Genomic DNA, 26631 nt, shown 5'->3' with positions numbered 1-26631 from the left:
CTGTAGTTACGGTGTTTTGGGGTTTTTTTTGAGAAGCCAGCCACCCTAACTGTAAATAGGAATACAGAAATACATTCCCCGGACTCTCAGATCGCCCTGAGGCAGAGCTTGTTGAGTTCAGGATGACTTTGATAGGGCATACAGTAATTGTGACACTTAAAAAGTTTGGGGTTTTTTTTTTTTTAACACCGATTTACACGAGTTGAATCGTAAAAGAAAGAGTACTTTTATGTGAGGATACTAAATTTTAGTGGAAAAGAATATGTTAACCTAGTTTAATAACAGGTGTGGCATTTTTACTTCAGTTAATGGTCATGGTGCACTGAGAACAAGTCTTTAGAAAAAAAACCCAAAGTTTAAATGAAGCCAAGATATGGTGAAAGCCTTCCTAAACTTCAGTAAGGGTAGAACAAGTCACTTGGCCAATTATATATGGCGTGAGCCTTTTCAAAAAGATTATCAAAATAAAGTCAGTTTCAAGCTCCAACATTTAAATATTATGTAGCAAGCAAGATGATATCATCTTAGTAACTACATAAAATTCTAGGGGAAAAAGCCAACTTTTTAAATGAGAGGTACAAAAGACGGCACAGGAAGGGTTGAAAACACCAGCACTTTAAAGGAGAGGAACAGAAGATGTTAATATCTGCATGTGATCACAAAGTGAACGTCGCCGCCAATGTCTTAGCTGCGAGCTGCAGGGGAAAGACTGCCTTGTCCAATCAGAACAGGACCCTGTTTATATATACAAGGTAGAAGTGCCTATGCTTTCATTTCTCCATCAGCTAGCTGTTTCAGGAAATCCGTAATGGCCCGGACCAAGCAGACGGCTCGCAAGTCCACCGGCGGTAAGGCGCCGCGCAAGCAGCTCGCCACCAAGGCAGCCCGCAAGAGCGCGCCGGCCACCGGCGGCGTCAAGAAGCCCCACCGCTACCGGCCCGGCACCGTGGCCCTGCGCGAGATCCGCCGCTACCAGAAGTCCACCGAGCTGCTGATCCGCAAGCTGCCGTTCCAGCGCCTGGTGCGCGAGATCGCGCAAGACTTCAAGACCGACCTGCGCTTCCAGAGCTCGGCCGTGATGGCGCTGCAGGAGGCCTGCGAGGCCTACCTGGTGGGGCTGTTTGAGGACACCAACCTGTGTGCCATCCACGCCAAGCGAGTGACCATCATGCCCAAGGACATCCAGCTCGCCCGCCGCATTCGTGGGGAGAGGGCGTAAGTTACGTTCCTGCGCTGAGTGACAACCGTAAACCCAAAGGCTCTTTTCAGAGCCAACCAACTTTTCTATAAAAGTGCTGTGTGTACTGTAAGTAAATGTTTTTACTTCTGTTCCTTGCACAGTCCCCGGAAATTGGTATCGAAAGCTTTTTAAAAATATTAATAGGCGGCTTTTAATCAGGTGCTCTAGTTTTAATTTCGGCGTGTCACCTTGAGTGCGGTTGAGCTTTGTCTTTAGTTGTGTCCTTGGCCACCTTGTTAGACTAATTTGTTTTCACATTTTTCGGGCTCTTCGGCATTTTTTTCCGTTCTAGTAGCCGCCGCCGAGCTTTTCGTTTTTGACGTCTTTCTACGCTTCTTCGGGGTGACGCTTCTTGGTCGCTTTATTGGGCCTTTTGGCTGTCCTGGTAGCCGTCTTGGACTTGGCTGCACCCGCCTTCTTGGCCTTAGGCTTGGCTTCTCCGAACACAGCCTTGTTGAGTTTGAAGGATCCCGAGGCTCCTCCACGCTTCATCTGCACCAGGGTGCCGTTGGTCACCTGGCTTTTTGAGGGCCGAGCCGGATGCCTCTTTTGTTCTCCACGTCGTAGTCGCCAGCAGCAGCTCCTTGAGCTCAGCGAGAGACACGCCGCTGCGCTCTTTGGAGGGCCCTAGGGCTTTGCTGATGAGCTCCCACACCGGGGTTCGGATGCCTTGTGCTTCGCAGCACCTGCGGGCTTGCGGACCTTTCTCTTTATGAGCGTGTTGTCCGTAAGAGGTCCAGGAGGAGTCGTGGCAGGTGCGGTTTCGAACATGGGAAGACTTGGATATCAAGAAGAAAAAAACCCGTTTTTTAAAAAGTCTTTTAGTTAAAACTGCCGAGCTGGGAGTGCGTGCTATATGCACACGGAAATGCTGCGCGCTGATTGGTTCCCAGCTCAGTCTTCCAGCTTGGTTGCAACCTACTCTCAGCTCTGTCCGTGAGGTGTATTTGTGACATTTCTGGAAAACAAAATAATTAAAATTTCCTGGGAAGGTATCACACCAATGTCGTTCTACAATGAAGGGGGACTGCTGAAGATTTGAGATCTTCGTATGTTGTTTTTCCAGTTTTTTTAAACACGTCGGTCTCAGCCTTTGTTAAAAGCCCCAGCCTTTCTGATTCACAGGTCAGAATGACGATTTCTTGATTTTCTTAAAATATAAACTCTTGCCCTTGTGTCTTTGTGTCTTCAGTTGTTTGCTCTCTGGTAATATCCTACACATTTGTGGCTTCTCTTAAGCTCAATAACTGGTTGATTCTCATAGAAATTTACCCAGAAAATGTTTTATATGAGAAGTAAACACAGGCTCTCTGCATTTCTCCATAACACCACTAAGGGACACTTAAGACAACAGATCTTTCTGATAATATCTGTTATTTGGGGCTGGAGAAGTGTTATAATTACATATTGTGGCTATTTGGAAGATTAGTTAATCTGAGGGGATCAGGTGTTCAGCATTTCTCTAGGAAAATGGGAAATGCAATGATCAATGATCCTCCCGAAATAGTAGTTGGGACCATAGTAGTTGGAACCATTTGCCATAGGTGGTGTCAGTGGAGACACAGAAAAAGACATAAAAGAGAGTTGGACTTTATGGGTTTAAAAATTATTTTATTTCTAAAAAATAAAATAAAAATTATTTTATTTCTAAAAAGTAAAATAAAAATTATTTTATTTCTAAAAAGTAAAATAAAAATTATTTTATTTCTATTGATTTTATTTTGGGTTGAGGAATCAGTTATTAAAATGTTCAGGAGGCTTTGGGTCCAGAGATCTTTATGCTTGGTGGTTTGAACGTTCGCCGTCTGTGTAACTCATGTTGAAATTTAATCCCCCACGTGGCAGTGTTGAAAGGTGGGGCCTGTAAGAGGTGATTGGGTCATGAGTGTTCTGCCTGCATGAATGAATTAATGCGTTATCACCAGAGTGGGACTGGTGGGTGGCTTTAGAAGAGGAAGAAAGACCTGACTTAGTCTGCTCAGCCCCCTCATCTCGTAACAGTCTGCACAGCCTCAGGACGCTGTAGGGATTTCCTACCAGTAAGATCCTCATCAGATGTGTCCCCTCAGTGGACTTCCTAGCCTTCAGATCTGTAAGAAATAAATTTGGTTTCTTTATAAATTACCCAGTTTCAAGTATTCTGTTATAAGCAACAGAAAACTGACTGAGATAGGATCCTTCAAACTAACCTAATGACATACTTTCAAATGTTTATGTATGTCACTCCCCATCATTCAAACTGGATGAGATCTCTCTGTTTTGAATTCCTACACTGATTTCTTTAATGGACATTATAGTCTGTTTTACATTATCTTCATACTTGTTAACTTTTAAATCTTGTAGTAGATTGAAAACAACTCAAAGTATGGAATTGCTAAAGAACTTGCACAGACACGTATAGGGAGTCTGTGTGAAACCAGAACAGAACTCAAAAGTGTACTGAACATCCTTCTGTTGCTTTATTCTGCCATCATGGCTACTGCCTAAATGCTTGTTTTCTTCATCAGTATACCCTGTGCAGTACTGTTGATATAGTAATGCTTGACTCTTGTTACTTACTTTGAATTGAATGAAAGCCACACCTGACTGGTTGGGGCCTTACACACCACTGAAGATGTTGAGCAACTAAGAAATAAGTATCTTATTCTAATTTCTACCATTGAGCGCTGAGTGGCTCATATTATGCCTCTCCTAAGAAGAATTAATATTAATCTCGATAGAGAATTTATGCTTAGAAACTGTATTTCTATTTAAGGTAAAATAAAGGAATGTGAAACCTATGGGGCTTTTAGTCCCCCTCACCTGTTGTAGAAATAAAACAATTCTGGCAACAAACGACCATTCTGTACCAATACGGAAGAGAGAGAAGGAACAATTTATTATTGAAGAAACATTAATAGATTTACATACAAGTAATGTAGCACAAAAGTGATACAAAATTAGGGCAAACTCTCAGATATTTTATACAGCAAAGCAGAAGAAAGAACAATAACTTATTTTATCTCCTTAGGAGATGGGACGGCACCTTGTGCCAATGTCCTGTGTATCTCGTGAGGGACTTCTAAACTTATTCCACAGGTTCATTTAATCATGACTAGAGGCTATTTGGCCCTCGACCTTGGAGATATCTCTACATTGTTAAAGTTGGAGACTGGGCTCAATCTGTGGAAAGATTTGTTTCTGTTCCTAAAGGTAGAGTAAAAACTTGGACTCTATTTCTCCAAGAAAACTCTAAGAATAGAGAAGGCGATTTTACCTCTTTACCGTTTATAAATGGAGAAAATCATTGCCATTTATCTTTACACATCTGTATCAGACTACTGTTACTAACATGTTTTTTTTTTTTATTTCAACATTTATGGAATTTCTTAATGCTCCTCTTTGCATATTTATGAAACCCAGAGTTTTTCAAGTCTCGGGACCTTCTAGAAGAGTAATTCTTAACCTATTTTTCTGTAATGGACTTTTTGTATATCTGATGAAGCTTATGGACCACTTCTCAGAATGTTTTTAAATGCTTAGGATAAATGGGCTGGCCAGTTCACTCGAGAGAGCATGGTGCTACTAACACTGAGGTCATGGATTTAGATCCCTGTACTGCTGAGCCGCCTAAAAAAGAAAAGATAATATACATAGAATTACAAAAGGAAATAATTATATTACGATTATGAAGCTATAAAAACCCCAAATTTGCAAAATAGTACCATACATGCTTCTTTATTAATACATTAAATAACAAGATCTACCCATGTAACTAAGACTACAGTCTAGAAGGAGTGTATGTTTAAGTGATATCTTGCAATGTGATATGAATAATAGCACGTCCTGACAGTTCTACTGTGTTTGTTGCCTGAATTCATAAATGGAGGAAATGCTAAGGTTCAGTTGGAGATGAGCAAAAATGAAAATGGAAATTTTTTTCTATACTTATTCCCAGATCCCCCGAATTCTGTCTCTGTATCTCAGGTTATGAACCCTACTCTGCAATCTGTTTTCACATACCATAAACTCATGTAACAGCTGAGATGAAGTTAGTCCTCGTCACAGGTGTGGATGCGAAAAGGAGTGATCTCTTTTTTCCCCATCGTAAGGGTCACAGCCGACACCCCTATAACAAGACAGGTTAACAAGAGAATAGCATACATAATACATTGTTTATTTGATCATAGTTTTACATGACATGGGAGCCTTCAGACTGAAGACCCAAAGATCCAGGACGAGCTATCCATTTTTATACTTAGGTTCGATGAAACATGGACAGCTGTGTAGAACTGTGACTGGACGAGAAAGGAATGATCTAATGCTAACAGACTGAGTGGGGAAACCCAGCAAGGCCTGTCTGTTCAGTTTCTTTTTGGCCTCTCTGCAGCATTCCTTACTCTCTGGTATGGGGTAGGACCCCTCTGGAATAAGGGTCTTAATTTTTTCGTGGCCAGCTGTTATACAGAAATTGGGGAAGGGTGGGGAGAGTAATCTTTTTAGGCGTTATGGGTGACTTTGAGGAAAACGAGTTCTGGTTTCTGTGACTCGCTTAGGAGAAGAAGAATTCTAATTTCTATGGCTGGCCTGGGGAAGAATGAGGTGCTGGGGACAGGAGGGCAGGAGAGGGTCAGAGGAAAACTTTGCCTCTCAGGCTGCTTCTGAGGCCTTCATTTGGTGTATTGTTTTCTGAGCTCCAACACAGATCATGGAAGAGAAGCCAAATATTCTACCCAAAGCACCTGGAACTCCTCTCATGGGGTTAATAATGAGTTGTATTATTTTACAAGTTCTCAAATCTAGGTTTTTGCAAATTAGGATACTCTCTTAGACTTAGCACTTTAGAGGAGTAAATCTTGAAGGGAGGAGTTGAAAGCCACATACTATACCATACCATAATAATTAATATTTAGTGATTGCTCATTTGCAATCTAGATATTACTCTAAGCACTTTGCATGGATTATCTATTTTAAACTTAACAAACCTACTCTATGAGTTAGAATTTCTTATATATTTAAAACAAAGGAACTGAGTATAGCTTGCCCAAGGTCACACAGCTGGGGTGTACAGCAGGCTGTCTCCATAGCTTGGTTGGATGCCGTGATGCCAACTGGTTAGGGAAACAGAATGTGGTGGCAGATACAGTGCTAGCTAAGCTATACTGTCCTTGACTAAAGATATAATCAAACCATAAACTTTCAATTCACAGCAGATAAGGTTCTCAATGCTCTGGGATATACATATTTATAAATTTTCAAGGCAGCCCTCAGTGATTTTAACCTGAATTGACCTCTGAAAATGTAACCTTCATGTATTTTTGGTTCCCTCAGTAGGACTATCACGTCTGCCTGCTGAAGAGCCCTGCTTAGTTAACCAGACATCCAATCAATAAAAGATAATTTTAGGAAGTTAAATAATAAGGACATGATTTGCTTAAAACCATATTTAAAGTGTTTTATAAGAGACAACCGCGTGGATTAATTATTTCATATTCTGGGAAATCTGGAGGACAAGTGTCAGTCTTCTTCGTGGAAAGTCTATGAATTCTTGTCCCAGTTAGTAGCTTTGTTTTGTTTTTTTCCCCAGGTGGCTGGCCACTACAGGGGTCCAAACCCATGACCTTGGTGTTACAGGGCTGCGCAATAGCTGCAAGTGTTATATGTACCCACATGCACAAGCATCCCTAACGAGAAGCTCGTATTAAAATCCCAACCCCAGGCTCTACTGCTGCCTTGGGCCCCTCCCGGTCTCCTCCAATCTCTGACGCACAAGGGCGGGAATTGACGGTGGTTCCCGCCCCTGCTGTTGAGGTTCTCAAACAGGTCCGTCATGTTATTATAAAGGCGCTCAGTGTGCCTGTCGGAGCTACAGTTTTGGCAGACTTACCTCGGTTGTAGCGATGTCTGGACGCGGAAAAGGCGGAAAGGGTCTAGGCAAAGGCGGCGCAAAGCGCCACCGCAAGGTCCTGCGCGACAACATCCAGGGCATCACCAAGCCCGCCATCCGGCGCCTGGCCCGCCGCGGCGGCGTCAAGCGCATCTCCGGCCTCATCTACGAGGAGACCCGCGGGGTCCTCAAGGTGTTCCTGGAGAACGTGATCCGTGATGCCGTCACCTACACGGAGCACGCCAAGCGCAAAACTGTCACCGCCATGGACGTGGTCTACGCGCTCAAGCGCCAGGGACGCACCCTCTACGGGTTTGGCGGCTGAGTATTAGTTTTCCAGTATGTTTTCTATAGCAAAACCAAAGGCCCTTTTCAGGGCCACTTAATCTTTCACTTAAAAGAGTGAGGCACTGTATTAAAAACTCTTTAACTCTACGTTAAGAATCTGTACTAGACAGCTACATGTGATTCTCAAGTTTAATTGTTTTACTACTATTTATTAGTTTTAACTGCAGAATTTGTAAGGTCAGGTCGGCCCGTATTTGCTGTGCATCTTCTATGACCAGGCTGACATTTTAGGACAGTCAACTGCAGCTAAAGTTCCGCGTGACGATCAGTGAAGCAAGGTCACAGTTAAGTCCGCAAAGCATCACAGAAATAAGAGATAAAGAAAGGCTGGTGCTACCGGAAAAAGTGAGGGGAAAAAGCCTGAGGTGGCGTCTAGTCCACTGAGGCATTGTTAATACGAGCTGAAGATACTAAAACGTGCTTTCCTGGACCTAACAGGAGTGGGAAAGCTGGCACATAAAAATCAGTAGTAAACTTTGAAGTATGCGGAAGACAGTGAATCTGGGACAACGTAAATCTGGGACAAACAGTTAAGGGGAATACATAGTATTCTCTCAAAGAGTTTTAAAGCAGAATGGAGAGACAGGCCAACTTGTTGGCTCTTTGCTTCTCTGAGCTGCTCTCCATTGTTTTCTCTTGACTACAAAAGAACCTTTTATTAATAATGTACCTGTGGCCCGTATGAATATTTAGTTATGTTCACCGAGTCCTTATTTTTTGGCTCTTTATGTTGAATAATCTTAGACTTACTGCAAATTTATTTTGGCTAAATCAAATGAGTGTACTGTGGTTGCATGCCAACATATGACAAAAGGAGCTGGAATGGGCCTTTCGAAACCAGGTCTTCATGATTTGAATCTCACCGTTTCCCCTAAATATCAGGAAGTGAGACAAAAGCACAGTCTTCAAGTGGGTTAGTCCATTCCTTGCTCTTATCTACTGTAAGCTTTCTGTAGTCTCTCAGGACTGCCAGTATGTCACTTTGGTGTCCTTACAATGGGTTTTATTCTGTGAAGACTCTTGGGGGATTATTGTGATGTAGACTGATATTTTCCCAATAAAATTTATTCATTTTATCATAATAAGGGCATAGCTGGACAGGTGGCAGTCTAGCCAGGGGCAACATTTCCTGGCCTTTTTGACAGCAGATGTGAGCATGTGGCCAATTCTAACAAACGTGAGAAGTTACAAAAGTCACTCTCAGATCTAGGCTTTAAAACTTTTTATGTTGCCTTCTCTCCTCTTCCCACCGGTTATAAAGGTGTTGATTTTTTTTTTCTTTTGTGCTGGAGGGTATGGGGATCTGAACCCTTGACCTTGGTATGTTATCAGCTATCAGCAGCAACTGGCCAGCCCCTTGATCTTGTTTTGAGCGAGAACATCAGGTCCTAGGAGATGACAGAACATTGATTTGGAAGGAACAAGGATTTCCAATTGATCATAAGCTCCAGAGAACTGGACTAATCACAATGGATCTGTTTCATGAGACGAAAATGACTGTCCTTAAGGGCTGGCCCATGGCTTATTTGGGAGAGCGTGGTGCTGACAACACCAAGTCAAAGGTTAAGATCCCCTTACCGGTCATCTTTAAAAAAAAAAAGAAAAAATGACTGGCCTTAAGCTCATTTATCGTTAAGTCTCTTTGCTATAGCAGCTTAACTTTACAATATGAAATGTGGTCTTGATTTCTCATTTATTTAGCAGTATGGAATTATCTTTCTATTGACCTGAAAAACTCTTTTAAAGAGAGCTAATGCCAAATGAACCTCCTTCTTTGGTATTTCCTCCACCGTGTCCCATTATAGACAGAACACAGAGTGGGGCTCATTAATATGTTAGAGACCAGTGGTAAGACTGTCAATGTGTCTTAAGTAGTTATACAAAATACCATCTCCCCTTAGGAGACTAGTTCTTAACAATATATGGATCAAAAACTCTTGAGAATCTGTTGAAGAATATGCGTATGGACATAGACATGTCATGGGGATCATTCACCCTTTGAGGCTCAAGGAATTCCCAGGGCTCCATGAATTCCTGTCAATAGCCTGGGGTCTGTGATGTCAGGGCCTGAGATCTAAAGATCCAATTTTGTGGATAGAGAGTCAAGGGCAGACATAATACTAAAGAACCAACACACTGGACTGGAGTGAGTTTATTTTATCACCATTTATTCACTTAGTGCAACAAAACTATATATTCTTGAGAAGTTAGATCAGGTCTTATCGTTTTGTAATTCAGAATACAAGATAGCCCATTCTGAAAAATTTTAATTCTTAGTGGCCTGAAGGCCCAAACTGACTGAATCTCACAAGATTTAGGAGTAAATAAAAACAGTGCGGAGTTTATTTTCAGCCCGATTAAGACAGAAGTTTGTGAATTTTATCTGGAGACCCTTTAAACTTGTCTTCCATTGGCCATCTTAGTAAATATATTTAATAAGGCCTAAATATTTAGTAGGCTATGTTATTAAGCAAATCATATATTAAGGTAAAAAGAAATGTTTTAATTCCTCTCTTTTTTTTTTTTTTTTTTAAAGATGACGACGGTAAGGGGATCTTAACCCTTGACTTTGGGGTAGTCAGCATCATGCTCTCCCAAGTCAGCCATCTGGCCATCCTTATATAGGGATCCGAACCTGTGGCCTTGGTGTTATCAACACCACACTCTCCCAAGTGAGTCACAGCCCAGCCATTCAATTTCCCTGCTGAGGTTTTTTGGAAACCTTGTACAGAGGGATGCGTACTTATGATTTGTCTTTGTTCAAGTTATTTAACCTCTCTGTGCCTGATGCCTTACCTATAGATAATAATAGTCCCTATTTTACATATTTGGGGGTGAATAAAATTAAATATTTGTTAAGTATTTTGACCAATTGCCGTGAGCCATCCTGCTATAGGGAATGGCATGGGAGCCTGAGTGATACCCCTTGTTTTGCAGGCTGCAAGGTGGTCGCATGTGTGTGGTACGGCTCCATGGAAGTTCTTGTTTGTTCACCTATGGTTTCTTGACGAGGCTTCCCAGAATTAAACAGCCTAACCTTTTGGCTTAGTATGGCTTTGGGAAATTCCCTGGAGTTTCTCAAAGGACATGTTAAAATACATCAAAATTAACTGGTTTATTTAAAAGATATTGTCAGTAGGTGTTTTTGATGCATGTTCCCGGTATGGGTTGGCTCCATTTAATTTTGTCATTAATCTTCCTTGTTAGTGATGTGTTCATGGACCCATTGTGGCTGTGGTCATGCTCTTGTACATGTGGAATGAAGTTATTATGATAGATTTCTATCCACATTCCCCCAGGGAGACGGTGGGTCTGGGTGCAGTAATGTTTATAACTAATTGATCACAACCAGTTACAGATTTCTTTGTTTCTCCCCACTCCCACAGTTTCACTTGATTTACCAAGAACATGTTCTTTCCCTAGTAATAATAAGAATGATATAGTGTGTTTTCCTTAGTTTGAGTAGAATCATTTAACTTTTCACTTTTTCCCCTGTGCTGTTCCCGAAGTCTATTGGCAGGGAAATAAAAGGTATAAACATTGTGATTTTGATTATAAATTAAAATAGTCAATATAGAGTATAAACAATATTAAATTGTTAACCATAACTAATCAATGTTATTAAAATCAAGTATAGTAAGTATAAGTCAGATTAAAATAGGGTTAAATTGTAGGTTAAGAAGGTTAAGAATTATGGTTCAAACTAAAAGTCTGATGCTCTTTAAAGCCAAACATGCTGCTATTGTATAGTTTCCTGGCCACGAGCCACAGGCTTTGGGGTGAACTATTGATGCATGACTAGATGTTTTTGTCACGGCATGAGTGCCTTGGAATGTTTTGACCTTTCTTTTTCAATAAACAAAATAAAAAATGTTTTGGTTAAAAGTTGGGGCCTGCCCGTGGCTCACTCGGGAGAGTGTGGTGCTGATAACACCAAGGCCATGGTTGGGATCCTATATAGGGATGGCCGGTTGGCTCACTGGCTGAGCGTGGTGCTGACAACACCAGGCCAAGGGTTGAAATCCCCTTACCTGTCATCTTTAAAAAAAAAAAAAAAAAGATAAATCAATGTGTAAAAGATTAGGTAAAAACATATAAATAAAGCAAGATTTTTGTGTTTGTTGTCCACACTTGCACTAGACATCTGTGGTCCATCTCTTTCTTTCCTCGCCGACACCACACCACCTATGCAGATCCAACGAATCCTGTGGAGCTGGTCTCCGGCAACCAATGCACTCTGTGTTTTTGCTATCATTATTTCTATTACTATTATTCTTATTTCTTCTGATATTAGAGAGGCCCAAAGAAAAAGAAGGTGGCATTTGAACCATAAATATGTGTATTTAAAGTCCCTGCACTGCCATTTTTGTCTTTGTGATTTGTGACAAATTGCTAACTCCTGTTCCCTTATCTATAATGTAGGAGAAGCTTCATATTTTTCTGAGGACTGAGTGAGACAATGTATGATAAATAATATGACCATATTCTATATTCAATAAATGTTTACATATATTCTTAAAAGTTTGTACATGTGTTAATTAAAGTTCTTTTGGATGTAAATATCAAAACCAGGTAACAAAATAAAACATAAAATAAAAAACTCTTTAGAAAGGTAAGGTCATTGACCACGCCTAAGGCATTGCTGAACACTCAGCCTGTCTTTCTCTTCATTTCCCAATTTCTAGGAAAGTGAATCTGATTGATCCACCTGGGCAGATGCCTGCATCAATCAGATATGATGTCCCACAAGAGGGTAACAACACAATGGGGATAGTTGGGACTCAGCTCTAAATGAGGCTTTTCCTAGGGAAGAGTCCAGAACCTATTCCAGATGGTGCCCTGGGTTACCCATTACCCAAGTTCCCAGTGATCTCTATTTACCATATCCAAAGCTCAAGTCTGTTCTTATCCTACTATACATCACACCAGCCTCTCCACATCATCCTTCTTGAAACAGTTTATTCTCTACACTGCTGCTGATTTTCCTGCAGGCTCATTCATCACTATTTAGGATCTTTTGCTGTCTCCTTTCTCTAAAGTTTGGAGTGTTTCCAGGATAAACTCTCTTCTCTATTCTCCCTCCATGGATAATCTCCAATCCCATTCTATGCTGATGACATTAAAATTTCTATTCCAAAATTTTCATAATTTCTATGTCCAGTTCTGATGTTGCTTCTGAATTCTAGCCTCACATATGCAGCTGCCCACTTGACATCTCCAATAGAATGCATATGAGATTTTAGAAATTGTCACATCCCAGTTTCCCTAGCCTTATTCTATCCTACAATTCATGCTTTTCTATCCAAGAAGAACTTCAGCACCGTAGGGTAGTAGATAGCATACAACCTCTACGGGCATGCTGCCTTGGGTCTAACCCCAGCCCACAACTTGCTCATATTCTAGTCAGATAAGAAGAGATTAGTTAATCAAGATCATGTAGATGTTGAGAGGCTGAAGTGAGTTAACCTTTCTAAAGAGCTTCACACAGTTTCTTGAACATATAAAGTGCTCAGTAAATGTGAGCTATTTTTTTTCTTCACCCATATGCCCCAGTTCATCAATAAATTTGTTGGTTTTTTCCTCCTAAATCTAACTCTAATAATTTCACCAAAAATCTTGCAATGACCTTTCAATCCCCCCCACCCCCACTTCTTTCTGCTTTTATCATTCTCACAGAGTGTTTTTGTTTGTTTGTTTGTTTGTTTTTTATGTTCGTTTGTTTGTTTTGGCAGCTGGCAGGTAAGGATATCTGAACACTTGATCTTGGTGTTATATCACCACACTCTACCAACTAAGTTTACTGGACAGACTCTCTTTCTACTTTTAATTCCATAAAATCTGTTCTTCACATAGTAACCAAAGTGCATAAAATCCCAATAGTTGGCTGCGACAAAAATAAAAATTTGGGTGCCTTCCTTTGGCATATAAGGTCCAACATATTCAGGCACCTATTTAACCCCCAGACTCACAGCTTAACACTACCTTTATAATCTCCCAGTACACAGACCTTCTGTTTCTTGAACACAAACTCCTTCATGCCCCAGAGTTGTTGGCACCAGCAGATGCATTGGCATTGGGCTCAAACTTCCTTTCTTGCTTTTTTCTTTTGTAATGTCTTAATGTTTTATTTGTTTACTTATTTATTTTAAAGGAAAGATTATTTACGAGTGATGGGAATGTAGATATTTATTTTTGTCATTTTGGTTATATTTTCAAGTTTTTATTAACAGTATACTTCCTCTGATGCTCAAATGTCTGCCCTGTTTCAATAATGATAGAAAGACTAGTAGTGCTGGACACACTGAGAACAATATAATACCGAACTTTATATCTGATTTAAATGAAGTTCAAAGTTAATTTTAACTTTGTGTGATTTTACCCTCAACCGACAACTTTAGTATTAATTCTCTTATAAGATGACTCAGCATTCATCTACATGGTGACTTAAAAGCAAACTACATGTAAAACACTTTATTTAGATGAAAGCTTTATTCCATACATTATTGGTTCTCTTATTCAAAGCATCACCTAATCACTATCGTGACATCTGGCCTTATTTTATTTCTTCACAGCACTTAGAACTACTGTCTGTTTGAAATTATCTTGTCTGTCTTGATCATTGCAGTATCTCAATGCCTGACAGAGAGAAAATACGATCAATATTTGATGAAATACTGAATGGGATACCTTCAACTGCTCTCTGATTTGTTGCTTGTATCAACTGCTCCATTACTGCTGCCATTTCTTTGGCTTGAAGCTTTCTCCCCCTTTATTACTACCCTTTCCTTCTGATCCATTGAGGATCCTGCCACCGGAGGCATCTTCCTAGAACTAGAGATGATTATGTCAGTCCCTGCTTAGAAGCTTTCTATAACTTTTTATTGTCTGCAAAATAAATCTAAACTTCATTGTTTGACATCTAAACCTTCACAATCTTATAATCTCACCTTTAATCCAAGGAAAGCTCCACATAGGCAGGGGCTTTGGTTAGCTTTTTCTTCTCCCTATCAGATATTCTCAAAGCATAGTCCCAGACAAGCAGCATCTGTATCCCTTGGGACCTTTTGGAAAGGCAGGTTCCCAGGTCGCACCCCAGACCTAATGAAATAAAAACTCTGAAATAAGGACTAGCAATCTGTCTTTTAACAAGCCCTCCAAGTGATTCTGATGCACCCTCAAGTTTTTGAACCAATGCTTTATATCCTCAGTACATAATTCAGTGCTTGGCACTTCAGTATTAAATGAATGGTTATGCACTTTCAAGCCACTGAAGTGCTTGGGAGGCACTTGCATCAGGCAATGCAGGTTCCTCCTCACAGTTCATTTTCCCTTCTTCCTTTCTCATACAGCTTTGATTCTGTCCAGTTATTCCCTTGCTCTCTGTCTTGTGTTCCAGAAAAGGCAGAGTTCCTCTCAGCCTCACGAATCTGATCATGATTAGCCACACCAAACCTAAGCGTCCCATGTCCCTTACTAATGACTGGTTTGGGGCTGAGTATAGAGCCAGTTCTTAGGGGTTAAGGGAATCTTTCACAGCAGAGACCACCTTCTCCACGAGCATAATGATAAAGCTGAGATGGGAGTTGTTGATCAATAAACTCTGTGTGTGGGTATGTGTATGTGTGTATGTGTTTGTGTGTGTTGGGGTGGGGTTTAGAATCAGGGGCATTTCAGGCAGAGAACAATTGCAAAAACCTGGAGACTGGAGGGGTCATGGGGAATTCCAAAAACTGGAAAAAGACAAATAATAACTAAAATGTTTAAAATGGTGGTGGCAGCAGGGGATGGAGGGAGAAGGGTAGACAAAAAGGAGAAAAAGAATCCTCTGAGGTTAGGTAAAAGACCAGACTTTGCAGATCTTGAGACCATAGCACAGATTTCTGATTTTGTGCTAAGAGCAGTGGGGGATCATTGAAAGACTGATCAGGTATGCTTTCAAAAGACCACAATGACTCCAGAATGGAAGCTGGATTCACTATTGACCAAGGAGTTTCAATACCGTCTCAAACTAAAATCAAGGTGACCAAAGTCGAAATCCAGTTGCAATGTGGAAACCTAAAAATAAGTACTTGTTTCTTTGTATTCATATTACCTTGTTGAGAGAACAGAAGGGAGACCAGACAAAATTGGTTTCTGCCTTCACTAGGGAAGCCTGTAACCCGCAGTGACCTGAGAAATGAGGAAGGAAGAGAAGCTTCGCTGCTTGTTTTCTGGGGTTCTGTCTCTTTGGCATTGTGATCATAAGCCACAGACTTCCACAACTCGCTGTGCAACATGAGAACGTTGAAAAGCATCTCTTGCGTCATTTCTTCTTTCTCAGTACTTTCTGACCTCTCTGGGTCTCTCGCTCCTTCTTCGTCAGGATCGCTCCACAGTTGCTGAAGTGCAGACAGGATAGGAGAAACTCAGACGGGAACTCATGAGTACCAGAAAAGGATGGGTTTGAGGCTGCAGAGCCAATCTCTGTATTCTATGGCCATTCTAGTGAGGAGACTGAGAGGGCTACATACTGAGCATCGTTTTTTGCAGGTCTAGTTTGTGAAACGAGGCAGGGCCAGGAAGGGAGGGGGGGATTGTAAGAATTTTATCTTAAAAATCTAATGGTAAGGGCCTTTTTGAGGTAGTTTAGAAAAGAAAGATAAAGCAAATTAAACGTTAATAAGAACTATTGCTCCTTTATTGGAGAGCTGCCGCTGCCGCCTAACATAAGTGTGCAAAAAGGCCTTAGAGTAAAAGCTTCTCAAGGACCCTAAAAGCCCTAGGCAATGGGCGGGAGGAGTGGGGAAGGTGAAAGGAACTATACACAAAAGAACAACGGGCAGAGCTTCGCGGCCGAGGAGTGGGGAAGGTGAAAGGAACTATACACAAAAGAACAACGGGCAGAGCTTCGCGGCCTCAGAGAAGTGGTTACGATTTTTAGAATGGGATTTTCCAATTTTTTAGCCTCTTAGGGGCTACAGGGTGGCAATTTTACATAAACATACACCAGAACTTCCTGAAGCTCAGCCACCGGCACACATAGTATCTATGCATTTTTTTTTTTTTTTTTTTTAATGTGTCCATTCCAGCTACAGGGAAATTTTTCTTTCTGTTTCTTTTCTTTCTTTCTTTCTTTCTTTTTTTTTTTTTGACCGGTAAGGGGATCACAACCCTCAGCACCGTGGGGTCTGCACCACGCTCAGCCAGTGAGCGCACCGGCCATCCCTATATAGGATCCGAACCCGTGGCCGCACTATCTCGAGTGAGCCGTGGGGCCTGCCCTACAGGAAAATTTCAAAGGCTTGGAGAGTTAAGTGCTTCAGTCCACGTTCGCTTACACAGCTGGGAACCCAGAGGGAGGACACGACTGTCAGAACCGTATGCGGCGGGTCTACCGTCCAAGAACTGATAACTAGTAACGCTTTCGTTAACGTTGCTCTTAATGCTAAGTGAATGCCAGATTTCCAGGAACACGTGCTAGTGCGCAGCTCCGATTATGAAAACGGCGAGTGGCTCTGAAAAGAGCCTTTGGCTTTAGCAGTACCTCTCGATACATTTACTTGGAGCTGGTGTACTTGGTGACGGCCTTGGTGCCCTCGGACACGGCGTGCTTGGCCAGCTCCCCGGGCAGCAGCAGGCGCACGGCCGTCTGGATCTCCCTGGAGGTGATGGTCGAGCGCTTGTTGTAATGCGCCAGCCGCGACGCCTCCCCCGCGATGCGCTCGAAGATGTCGTTCACGAAGGAGTTCATGATGCCCATGGCCTTGGACGAGATGCCGGTGTCGGGGTGGACCTGCTTCAGCACCTTGTACACGTACACGGAGTAGCTCTCCTTGCGGCTGCGCTTGCGCTTCTTGCCGTCCTTTTTCTGCGCCTTGGTCACCGCCTTCTTGGAGCCTTTCTTCGGGGCCGAAGTGGACTTGGCTGGCTCAGGCATTCTAACTCCGGTTTCTGTGCGAAGAGAAGAAAATGAAATCCGCTAGTTGGGATCCTGCTTAGTTGTACATAATGTTATGTAAATGAAGACTTAGCTTCGCGATCTCTGATTCGTTTACTTTTCCTGAGGTCTGCACGCAAATGACGATCGTAAGTGTACTCTCCTATTGGTCATATCCTAGGGCAGTTTTCCACCAATCAGGCCAGCTTCTTTAACGTAATCAACACTTTTTGTAACAGGCTCCTTTTATTTCAAACAATTCATATTAGTCTGCTTATTAATTTTTTTTTTTTTTTTTTAAAGATGACCGGTAAGGGGATCTTAACCCTTGACTTGGTGTTGTCAGCACCACGCTCACCCAGTGAGCCAACCGGCCATCCCTATATGGGATCCGAACCCGTGGCCTTAGTGTTATCAGCACCGCACTCACCAGAGTGAGCCACGGCCCGGCCCCTGCTTATTAATTTTGAAAGCTAAACACCAAGGTCAGGACTTCGGATCCCCTCACTGGCCAGCCACCAAAAAATAAAAATAATAATAAAAATAAAAAAATAAAATCTAGAAGTTGTTTCGAAATGCCGGGGAGGCAAGTTCGTGGAATAATTATGTCTCCAAATTGTAAGGCCCATTTAAAAGCTTCTGGAAAAGCGCCGTCTTTACATTTGATTCTAGGATCTAGACCAGTGGGAGAGAAAGGAAGAACTGCGAAATAGGCGACCTGCAGCCACCCAGACAATTCTGAGGAGTGTTTCCTACTGTATACAGAATGCACAGAAACAGCGTGAAAATAAAAGGCAAAGAATTAAACCCCAGAGAGAAAGCAAAGCAACACAGTTTGAAGGGAGATAAGACAAAAAAGAATTTCTTAGCCAGTAAGGCTACAGTTAGAAAGCGAATCGCACCTAGTTTAGACAGAGCAAGGATCAGAAGTCAATAGTTCTTCGATCTTTGGCTGAAGCCGGCTTCTTAGCTAATTCTTCCCTTCCCATTTTACCATTTTAGTGCAGAGAAATTACTAAATTGGGCATTCCTTTATTACTCCCACCCCCACCGCCTTAGGTCTCCACGCAATCGAGAGCCAACGCTAGCAACTTTCCACCCTGCGGCAGGTTAGCATCTCACAAGAAAGAACTCTTGAGTTAATGTTTTACCTTTGTTTCACAAAGTACTTCGTTTGTTTTTCTCATTTCAGTGATAAGGAGAAAATCTCTTGAAGACTTATTCAACATCCATATTTCTTCCTTATTCCCAATTCTGCCAATGTAGCAACGGTCAAAATAATAGCTAAAGTGCTTTATTTATATTAATACTAAAACCACTGTGTGGTTAATATTACTATTCCTCCCCATTTTACAGAAGAGGAAACCAGAGCACCGGAGACGCGGCATCTTCCTCCAGATTCCATCACTTGTAAGTGGTGGAGCCAGAATGATGATTTAGGCAGAATCCGGCTTGAGTCTGGGCCCTTAACCAAAAGAGACTCCAGCTGCTCCAGTGGGCTGTTTTAGAAAAAGAGAAATGCTTCTTGATCACATTCTAAAAGACTGGGAAATAGAGAGCATTTCTTCGATGACTACAAGAGATTGTTAAAAAGGAAGATGCTTTGATTCTACAATGTAACTAGTCAGAAAGGAGAAAGAGAAGAGAGAAAAATGAGACAGAAAATGTAAACTGGATTAAGGGAAAAGTGGCAGAGGGAGAGAAAAAAAAATAGATACACTGGAAGGAGGGGTAGAGGTAAAAAAGAGGAGTAAAAGGAGAAAGAAATCCACCTAAAGAGGATGAACTAATAGCTTGGGGAGACACAAAATGTACATACAGGAAGAAAACCATAGAGAGGGGGATCCAGTGATAAAATTTAAAACTGCAAGAAGGAACAGAAAAAGAACCATGTAGAAATGTGATTGGATATATAATCAGTGGTCCTGAGAAATTGCATTAAGGGAAGTGGTGTACGCCTAGCCTAACTGAGCTGGAGGTGCTGATGGAAGGATATTGGCACAGATTACAGGGAGAACTTGCCTTATAATTCCACTCAGATGAGGCCCTTAACTACAACTAAACTATACAGATCAGATGTTCAAATAATAAGTTAGTTTTGAAACCCATGACTGATTTTAATGAAGTAACATTGCCATTCATGATTCAAAAAATTCCTGCTAAAGACTTTTAAATTCCTGCACTTACATGTGATAGGTTCTGAATGTAACCTGCGCCATTTTAGGCAAGGCCAAGAACAAAATGGCCCCAACCCCTACCCCCTTCTTTTTACGAGAAACCTCATGATTTCTAAGAAACAGAAACCCTTTTGCTTCCACAAGGGCTCAGTTCTCCACCCTGGTCACATAGCTTCTGTATTAGCATAATTCTCCTCCTTGATTGCATCAGCCAGCCCTTGGCACCCTATATAAGCTCTCTCACCCCCACACCTGGTGCTGTCCTCCACTTTGAGCGCAGCCTGGCAGATTCTTTTCCTTTAATAAAGCTTGATCGGTACCCAGCGTTTCGGCTCACTTTCTTTCACTATGTCTATTTGAACAAAATGCTGTATGGCTCATAGGTAAAGAAGAAAAAGATATGGGAGATTTTAAAAATGGCAAGAACTACGCAGTGGTCCTGAGATCCCTTATGTCTGAATGAGGAGGTTTAAAATTTTTTTACAATATAATATTACATCTGTTGGGGACAAGGGAGACTTCCCTTTCAAACACCCAAAGTTTCACTGAACAAACAAACAAACAAACAAAAAACCAACCAGATGATAAATATAGATTAATAAGGGAAAAAAGAGGGCCGGCCCACGGCTCACTTGGGAGAGTGTGGTGCTGATAACACCAAGGCCACGGGTTCAGATCCCTATACAGGAATGGCTGGTTAGCTCACTTCGGAGAGCGTGGTGCTGACAACACCAAGTCAAGGGTTAAGATTCCCTCACCAGTCATCTTTTTAAAAAAATAAATAAGAGGGAAAAAAGACATCAAGAAATTATTTTATCATAGTTTTACGAGACATGGGAGAGCCTTCAGAGTGAAGACCCAAAGATATAGGGAAAACTGTTTCTAAGCTTAGGTTCTAAGAAGTAGGGACAACCATGTAGAAATGTGATTAGACAAGAAAAGTATGATCTAATGCTAATAGACTGAGTGGGAAACCCAGCAAGGCCTGTTCAAATTCTCCATGGCCTTTCTGTGTAGCATTCATACCTCCAGAATAAGGGGTGGCTTATGACCTATAATCAGACAAAGTAGGTCAGGGAATTTCTTTATGGCCAGCTCCAGGACAGAAAGATGGGGAGATTAGAGTATAATTTCAGTCTTTATAGCTGGCTTTGGACAAAGAGGTTCTGTTTTTTATGACCTGCCAAGGGGAAGTGGGATTCTAGTTTTTATTGCTTGCCTCAGGGGAGAATGAAACTGAGAGACAGGGAGACAGGAGAAGGTCAGAGGAAAACTTTGCCTTTCAGGCTCCTTCTGAGGCCCTCACTTTGGCGTATCACTTTTCTGAGCCTCAATGCATCCATGTAAAGGGATTATGCAACATAAACAAGAATTTTAAAGCAAATATCTGGTACTGAAAAATCCAGGTTAAGAACTAGAATATAATTAGTAACTTATTAGGCCCTATATCACTCCCAGTTCTGTCTCTCCCTCCACCCATCCACAATGCAAGAGATAAACTGTTATCCTACATTGTGTCTTAGTTGTTCTTTGTTTTTCTTTTTGACATCTAAACATGTACCCATAAATTGTAAATTGTTTCATTTTGCCTATTTTTACCTTCACATAAATAGAACCATATGTTGTTTATGATTTTATAATTTTTCATTCAACCAGATGTTTTTGAGATTCATTCATGTAGATTTGTTTCTCCAGTACCATTATTCTTTTTTTTAACTGAAATACCATGGAGTTTAACAGTACTATTATTTTTAATAGCTAAATAAATAGTGACGTTGGTTTACTCAATTTATTGTGATAGACATCTGTGTTGTGTCTATTTGGGATCTGAGGTCAGTACTGCTGAGGACTTTCTTCTACGTTTCTTGGCATAGATGTGCACATATTTCTCTAGGATATATGTTAAAGGCACTTTCTAGAAAATGTACCTTCTGTAGCAGTTGATTTGTTACTGAACTCAGGTCCGCCTTCCCACCCCTTCACAAAGGAAAGAAAAAAAGACTCAGAAGTGAAATGATTGGTGATAGAAAAGCAGATGTATTCAGCTGAAGGAGATGGTGGGCTATCTCACCTCAAAGATTTAGATTTACTGGGGGTTTTTTAAAGGAGGTGTTGAGGGAACAGAATGTGGGAGGTGAAAAGCAGGAGGGAAGAAGATGAGCTAGGAGGGGTCCGTGTCTATGAGTCAGGTACAAGGTCTCGCCAGAGCCTCGTCTGGTTTCTGTTCTCATCTTCACTGTTATCTCAGGGCCCTGAAAGATTTTGATTTGCTCTGAAGTAAAATCAACTTTTTTGCAAAGTCTTTGGTGAAGTTTTGCTTCGCAGAGTTCTGGTTGCCTTTGCTGCTGTCCAAAGTCAGCTTCCAGGCATTTGGCCTTTATCTCTTCTTAAAACTCTCAAAGTCTCAAAGAATTGTCAGCTTTGCAAAATACTGATTAGCTTCTCAGCCTTGTTTTCCTATTTAGCAAGCAAGATAAGAAAGCCAGGGGGTGGGAAGAAAGAGCGGAGAGAAGAAAAACTGTCCTTTGAAAAATATTCCCCCTCCCCCCCATTCCCGCAGCAGCCCAGGAGGTTTTAGGTCCCAACATGGTTTCAGTCCTGCATCCTGTTCACACCGACATAGTTCTTTTATGACAACATGTTTTTCCTTGTGAAGAAGAGAAACAGTTCTCTTCTTTGTTTTCAAGAGATGCCTGGAAAATTGTCTGGCATTTAGTAGCCACTTAGCACAAGAATGAATAGGTAACAGTGAACCAAAGGCATATGATCAGTGGTACTGAGAAGTCGCCTTGAGGGAAGTAGTGTACGCCTAGCCTAACTGAGCTGGAGGTGCTGAGGGAAGGGTATTAGCATAGATTGCAGGGACAACCTGCCTAACAATTCCACCAGTAAACTTGCAGAGCCTCTGGGGGAATCAATAACAACTATATATACATATATACATACATATGTGTATATATATATATATATATACACATACGTTTTTTTTTGCTTGAGAGGCATATTGCTCAGACTGACCTCTTTGTTATCAGTAGGCTGATGTATCTCCCCCCCAAACGCAAAAAACATGATTTGCTCTTCTCCTATTTCTCTGTTTTTTTCTCTATTGCTCTAATAAAATCTATTTTTGACTTCCTTGAATTGACAGTCTCAATGTCATCTCCTTCATTTATGTGAATTAATTATTTGTGGGTAGACGACTAACTTTTTTAGTAATTATTTGACATTTGCCCATTTAATTCATTTGCCCATTTAAAAAACATTTCTCTTAATGTCATAGGCGTTGGAGATACAAATTAAAGTAGGAATGGTTTGTGAATTCACGTTTGTAGATCAGAGCTGTGCCATCCAATATACATCACACAAACCACTAGAGGCTATTGAGCACTTCAGTGTGGCTAGTGCTAGTGAAAAACAAAATTTTTAAATTCTATTTTTAAAATTCTATTTTTAAAATTAATTTTATTTATTTATTTTTATTTTTATTTTTTTAAAATACAATAAACTTTATTATCTGGCATTCCATCTACTATAGTGCTCTTTCTTAATCATGATTCATAAAGTATAGTGTTACAATAATTAATATTTCTGATAACCTAAACAAAACAAAATCCTGAAATTCTTTCTAATAAAATTAATTTTAAAAACTGGTACTTGATTCAGTTACTGGAAAACATTAAGTAATAGATCTGCAACATAACCAGCGCCACTTTAGACAAGCCCAAGTACAAAATGGCGCCGCCCACCACCTCCCCACCCCACCCTTCCCTTTAGGAGAAGCCTCCTGACTTAAACAGAAACCCCTTTTGCTTCCACAAGGATGCAGTTCTCCACCCTGATCCAGATTAGCATAATGACCCTCCTTGATGGTATCAGCCAGCCCTTGTCGCACTATATAAGCTCTACCACCCCCACACCTGATGCTGTCCACCATTTTCAGGGAAGCCCTGGGTCCTGTGCCACTTGGAGCACAGCCCAGCAGATTTCTTTTAATAAAGCTTGAACGGCACCCAGCATCTCCGCTCACTTTCTTTCATTATGGTTCCGAAACCCGGGAAGGGTTTTGGCCAACATTGCAGATGATCCCCTCTCTTTGGGGGTGATTGGCCCTCAGCCGCCCTTCCCGGACCTGCCGAAACCGGGTACACTGGAGACTTTCTCTCCTTTTGCTGTTTCAGACCAATGCATCCAAAACCAGCCTCAATTCAGGGTGAGTCCGTGGGTCTGTCCTGCCTACTTCTATGGTTCCCCCGACTACTCTCTCTCGATGACTCAAGTCTCTATGAAAGCCCAGGTGCCTGGCTGAGGGAACTCTTCTTGTGCCTCCCAGCTATTGAAGGACGCTTCATTAGCTGGTCAGTGGCTTTTTTTCTCTCGAAAAGAAGGTGGACAGCAGAGAGGATGCTCTTTGTTGGCATGCTTCTTCTACCAGGACTGACTGCCCTTTCTCACCATCTAAATGGGATCCTCACAATCTAAACCTTCACAATCTAAACCTCCACGCTCTACACCTCTGGGCTGCTCTACACCCTTGGGCCGTCTCCTGGCCAATTTCTCAGCCTCCAGGGAGATATTAAAACTCAAACACCTCATTACAATGGATCCCAGTGGCAACAAGATGGCACTCGATTTAGATACTCACCAAAATGGCAAAAGCTGTAGAGATTTATTGTTCAGGCTTTTTCTTATCTCTGAACATGTTCTTTGTCAAAACTGTCCTATGTCTCAAATTCTCCTAGCTCATGCTCGACCTCTCCTTCCAGACTTGGATCAATCTTCTGATTCATCAGCCCTCCACATTTCTCTCTCTTCCCCACACCTGGCCTCCAGACACTCGTCCTTAGCTCAACTCCTCCCCTCCTCCCCATTCATCAGGTAACAACCCCATCTCAGCTACAGCTTTTTATAACCCTTCCTTGAAGTGAATGTGATAGAGTTTGGATGTGTTGTCCCCTCCAAAACTCATGTGGAAATTTGATCCCCAATGTGGCAGTGTTGGAAACTGATTGAGTCATGGGGGCGGACCCCTCATGAATGGATTAACGTTCTCTCTGGAGGAGGGGGTATTAATGAATGAGTTCTCGCTCTATTAGTTCCCGCGAGAACTTGTTGCTTAAAAAAGACCCTGGCACCTTCTCTCTCTCTTGCATCCTCTCTCTCTCTTGCTTCCTCTTGCCATGTAATCTACTTGTACCCACTAGCTGCCTGCCACTTTTCAGCCATAAGTAGAAGCAGCCTGAGGCCCATGCCACATGCAGCTGTCCCAGAATCATAAGCCAAATAAACTTCTTTCCTTTATAAATTACCCAGTCTCAGGTATTCAGTTATAGCAACATAAACAGACTAAAACAGAAAATTGGTATTGAGTAGTGGGGTGTTGCTAAACAGATACCTGAAAATGTGGATGCAGCTTTGGTACTGGGTAATGGGCAAAGGTTGGAGGAGTTTGGAGGACTTAGAAGAAGAAAAAAAGATGAAGAAAAGTTTGGAATGTCTTAGAGAGTTATATGGTGGTGAGCAGAATGCTGATAGCAATGTGGAGAGTAAAGGCCATGCGGATGATGAGGTCTCAGATAGAAATGAGGAACTTATCGGGAATTGGACAAAAGATAACCCTTGCTACACCATAGCAAGGAACCTGGCTGCATTTTGTCCATGCCCTTGGACTTTGTGGAAGTTGGAACTTAAGAGTTGTGAACTAGAGCATTTGGCCGAAAAATTTGTAAGCAGCAAAGCATTAAAGAAGCTGCGTGGTTGCTTTTAAGAGCCTACTCTGAGTTATAGCAGCAAAATCATGATGTAAAGCCAGAATTTAAAAGGGAATCAGAGTGTAAAGATTTGGAAAATTTGCAGCCTGGCCATTCAGTAAGAAGCAGAGAGCCTGCGAACAATGCAAGGGTGAAGCAGATGAACTGGTTGCTAAAGACATTATCTTGGTGCTGAGGCAGCCAGATGCTAATAGGGGAGAAAATGAGAGGAAAGCCCTGCAGGTGTTCGAGGAGTTTGGAACGGTGCCACACCCATCACAGACCCTGAGGCCTAGAAGGACTGAGTTATCCTGGAGGACAGACCTGGGCGCAGCTGCCCTTGGGAACCTGCTCCCTGCATCCCAGCTGCTCTGGCTGGAGCGGCCTCAAGTGTGGTTTGTGCAGCAGCCCTGGAGAGTAGAGGTCTGAAACCTCGGTGGCATCCATATTGTGTTAAGTCTGCTGGCCAGCAGGATGTGAGAGCAGTGGAGGCGTGGCAGCCTCCACCCAGATTCCAGAAGATGTATGGAAAAGCCTGGGGGCCCAGGCAGAGACCTGTTGCAGGGGCAGAGCCACTGCAGAGGACATCTACTAGACCAATGCCAAGCAGGAAAGTGGGGTCTGAGTCCCCACAGAGATCCCCCACTAGGGAAATGTCTAGTACAGCCAACGCAGCAGGGCTGCTGCCAGGACCCCAGAACTTCAGGGCCACTGGTAACATGCAATGCAGGCCTGGAAAAACCACAGGCACCAGCATGGCCCACTGGACTTGCCTAGCAGAGCTGTGGGAACAAGGCTGCCTGATACTTTGGGTGCTCAGATGCCCAATTGTGCCCAGGATGCAGGACTTGGAGTCAAAGAACATTATTTTGGAACTTTAAGACATAAAGACTTGTTTGGGACCTGTTTTTCCTTTCTTTTGGCCTATTCCTCCCTTTTGGAATGGGAATGTGTACCCAATGTCTGTTGCACCATTGTATCTTGGTAGTAGATAAATTTGGTTTTGTTTTTCAGGTTCACAGCTGGAAGGACTTTTGCTTTTGGTTTCAGATGAGACTTTGGACTTTTAAGTTGGTGCTGGAGCAAGCTAAGACTTTTGGGACTGTTGGGATAGAATGATTGTATTTTGTATGTGAGAGTGACATGAGTTTTGGGGGGCCAGGGGTGGAATGATGGAGTTTCAATGTGTTCTCCCCTCCAAAACTCACGTGGAAATTGGATCTCCAATGTGGCAGTGTTGGAAACTGATTGAATCATGGGGGCAGATCCCTCATGAATGGATTAATGCTCTTCCTGGGGGAGGGGAGATTAATGAGTGAGTTCTTGCTCTATTAGTT

General features: G+C 42.0%; 3 protein-coding genes and 2 pseudogenes across 3 annotated transcripts in view; 2 read left to right on the top strand and 3 right to left on the bottom strand.

Moving 5' to 3' along the window:
- Positions 1 to 26631, bottom strand: part of LOC134377919 (uncharacterized) — a 154255-nt pseudogene that overhangs the window by 44946 nt on the left and 82678 nt on the right.
- On the top strand, positions 809 to 1219 carry LOC134377931 (histone H3.1). Its single transcript, XM_063096746.1, has one exon. The coding sequence runs from the start codon at positions 809 to 811 to the stop codon at positions 1217 to 1219; it is 411 nt and encodes a 136-aa protein (XP_062952816.1).
- LOC134378122 (histone H1.4-like) lies at positions 1482 to 2011 on the bottom strand (annotated as a pseudogene).
- Positions 7120 to 26631, top strand: part of LOC134377921 (histone H3.1-like) — a 173855-nt gene continuing 154343 nt past the window's right edge. The window contains exon 1 of the mRNA XM_063096732.1: positions 7120 to 7405. Coding sequence (XP_062952802.1) covers positions 7120 to 7405 — 286 coding nt within the window. The remainder of the gene's footprint in view (positions 7406 to 26631) is intronic.
- The window catches only part of LOC134377929 (histone H2B type 1-C/E/F/G/I-like), a 33146-nt gene continuing 23100 nt past the window's right edge, over positions 16586 to 26631 (bottom strand). Inside the window, exon 3 of the mRNA XM_063096743.1 lies at positions 16586 to 17384. Coding sequence (XP_062952813.1) covers positions 16990 to 17384 — 395 coding nt within the window. The 3' untranslated portion in view covers positions 16586 to 16989. The remainder of the gene's footprint in view (positions 17385 to 26631) is intronic.

The sequence above is a fragment of the Cynocephalus volans genome, chromosome 5 (genome assembly GCF_027409185.1).
Source record: "Cynocephalus volans isolate mCynVol1 chromosome 5, mCynVol1.pri, whole genome shotgun sequence".
Classification (NCBI taxonomy): Eukaryota; Metazoa; Chordata; class Mammalia; order Dermoptera; family Cynocephalidae; genus Cynocephalus; species Cynocephalus volans.
Note: the sequence above shows the minus strand (reverse complement) of the source record. Positions and strands in the feature narration are given on the sequence as shown.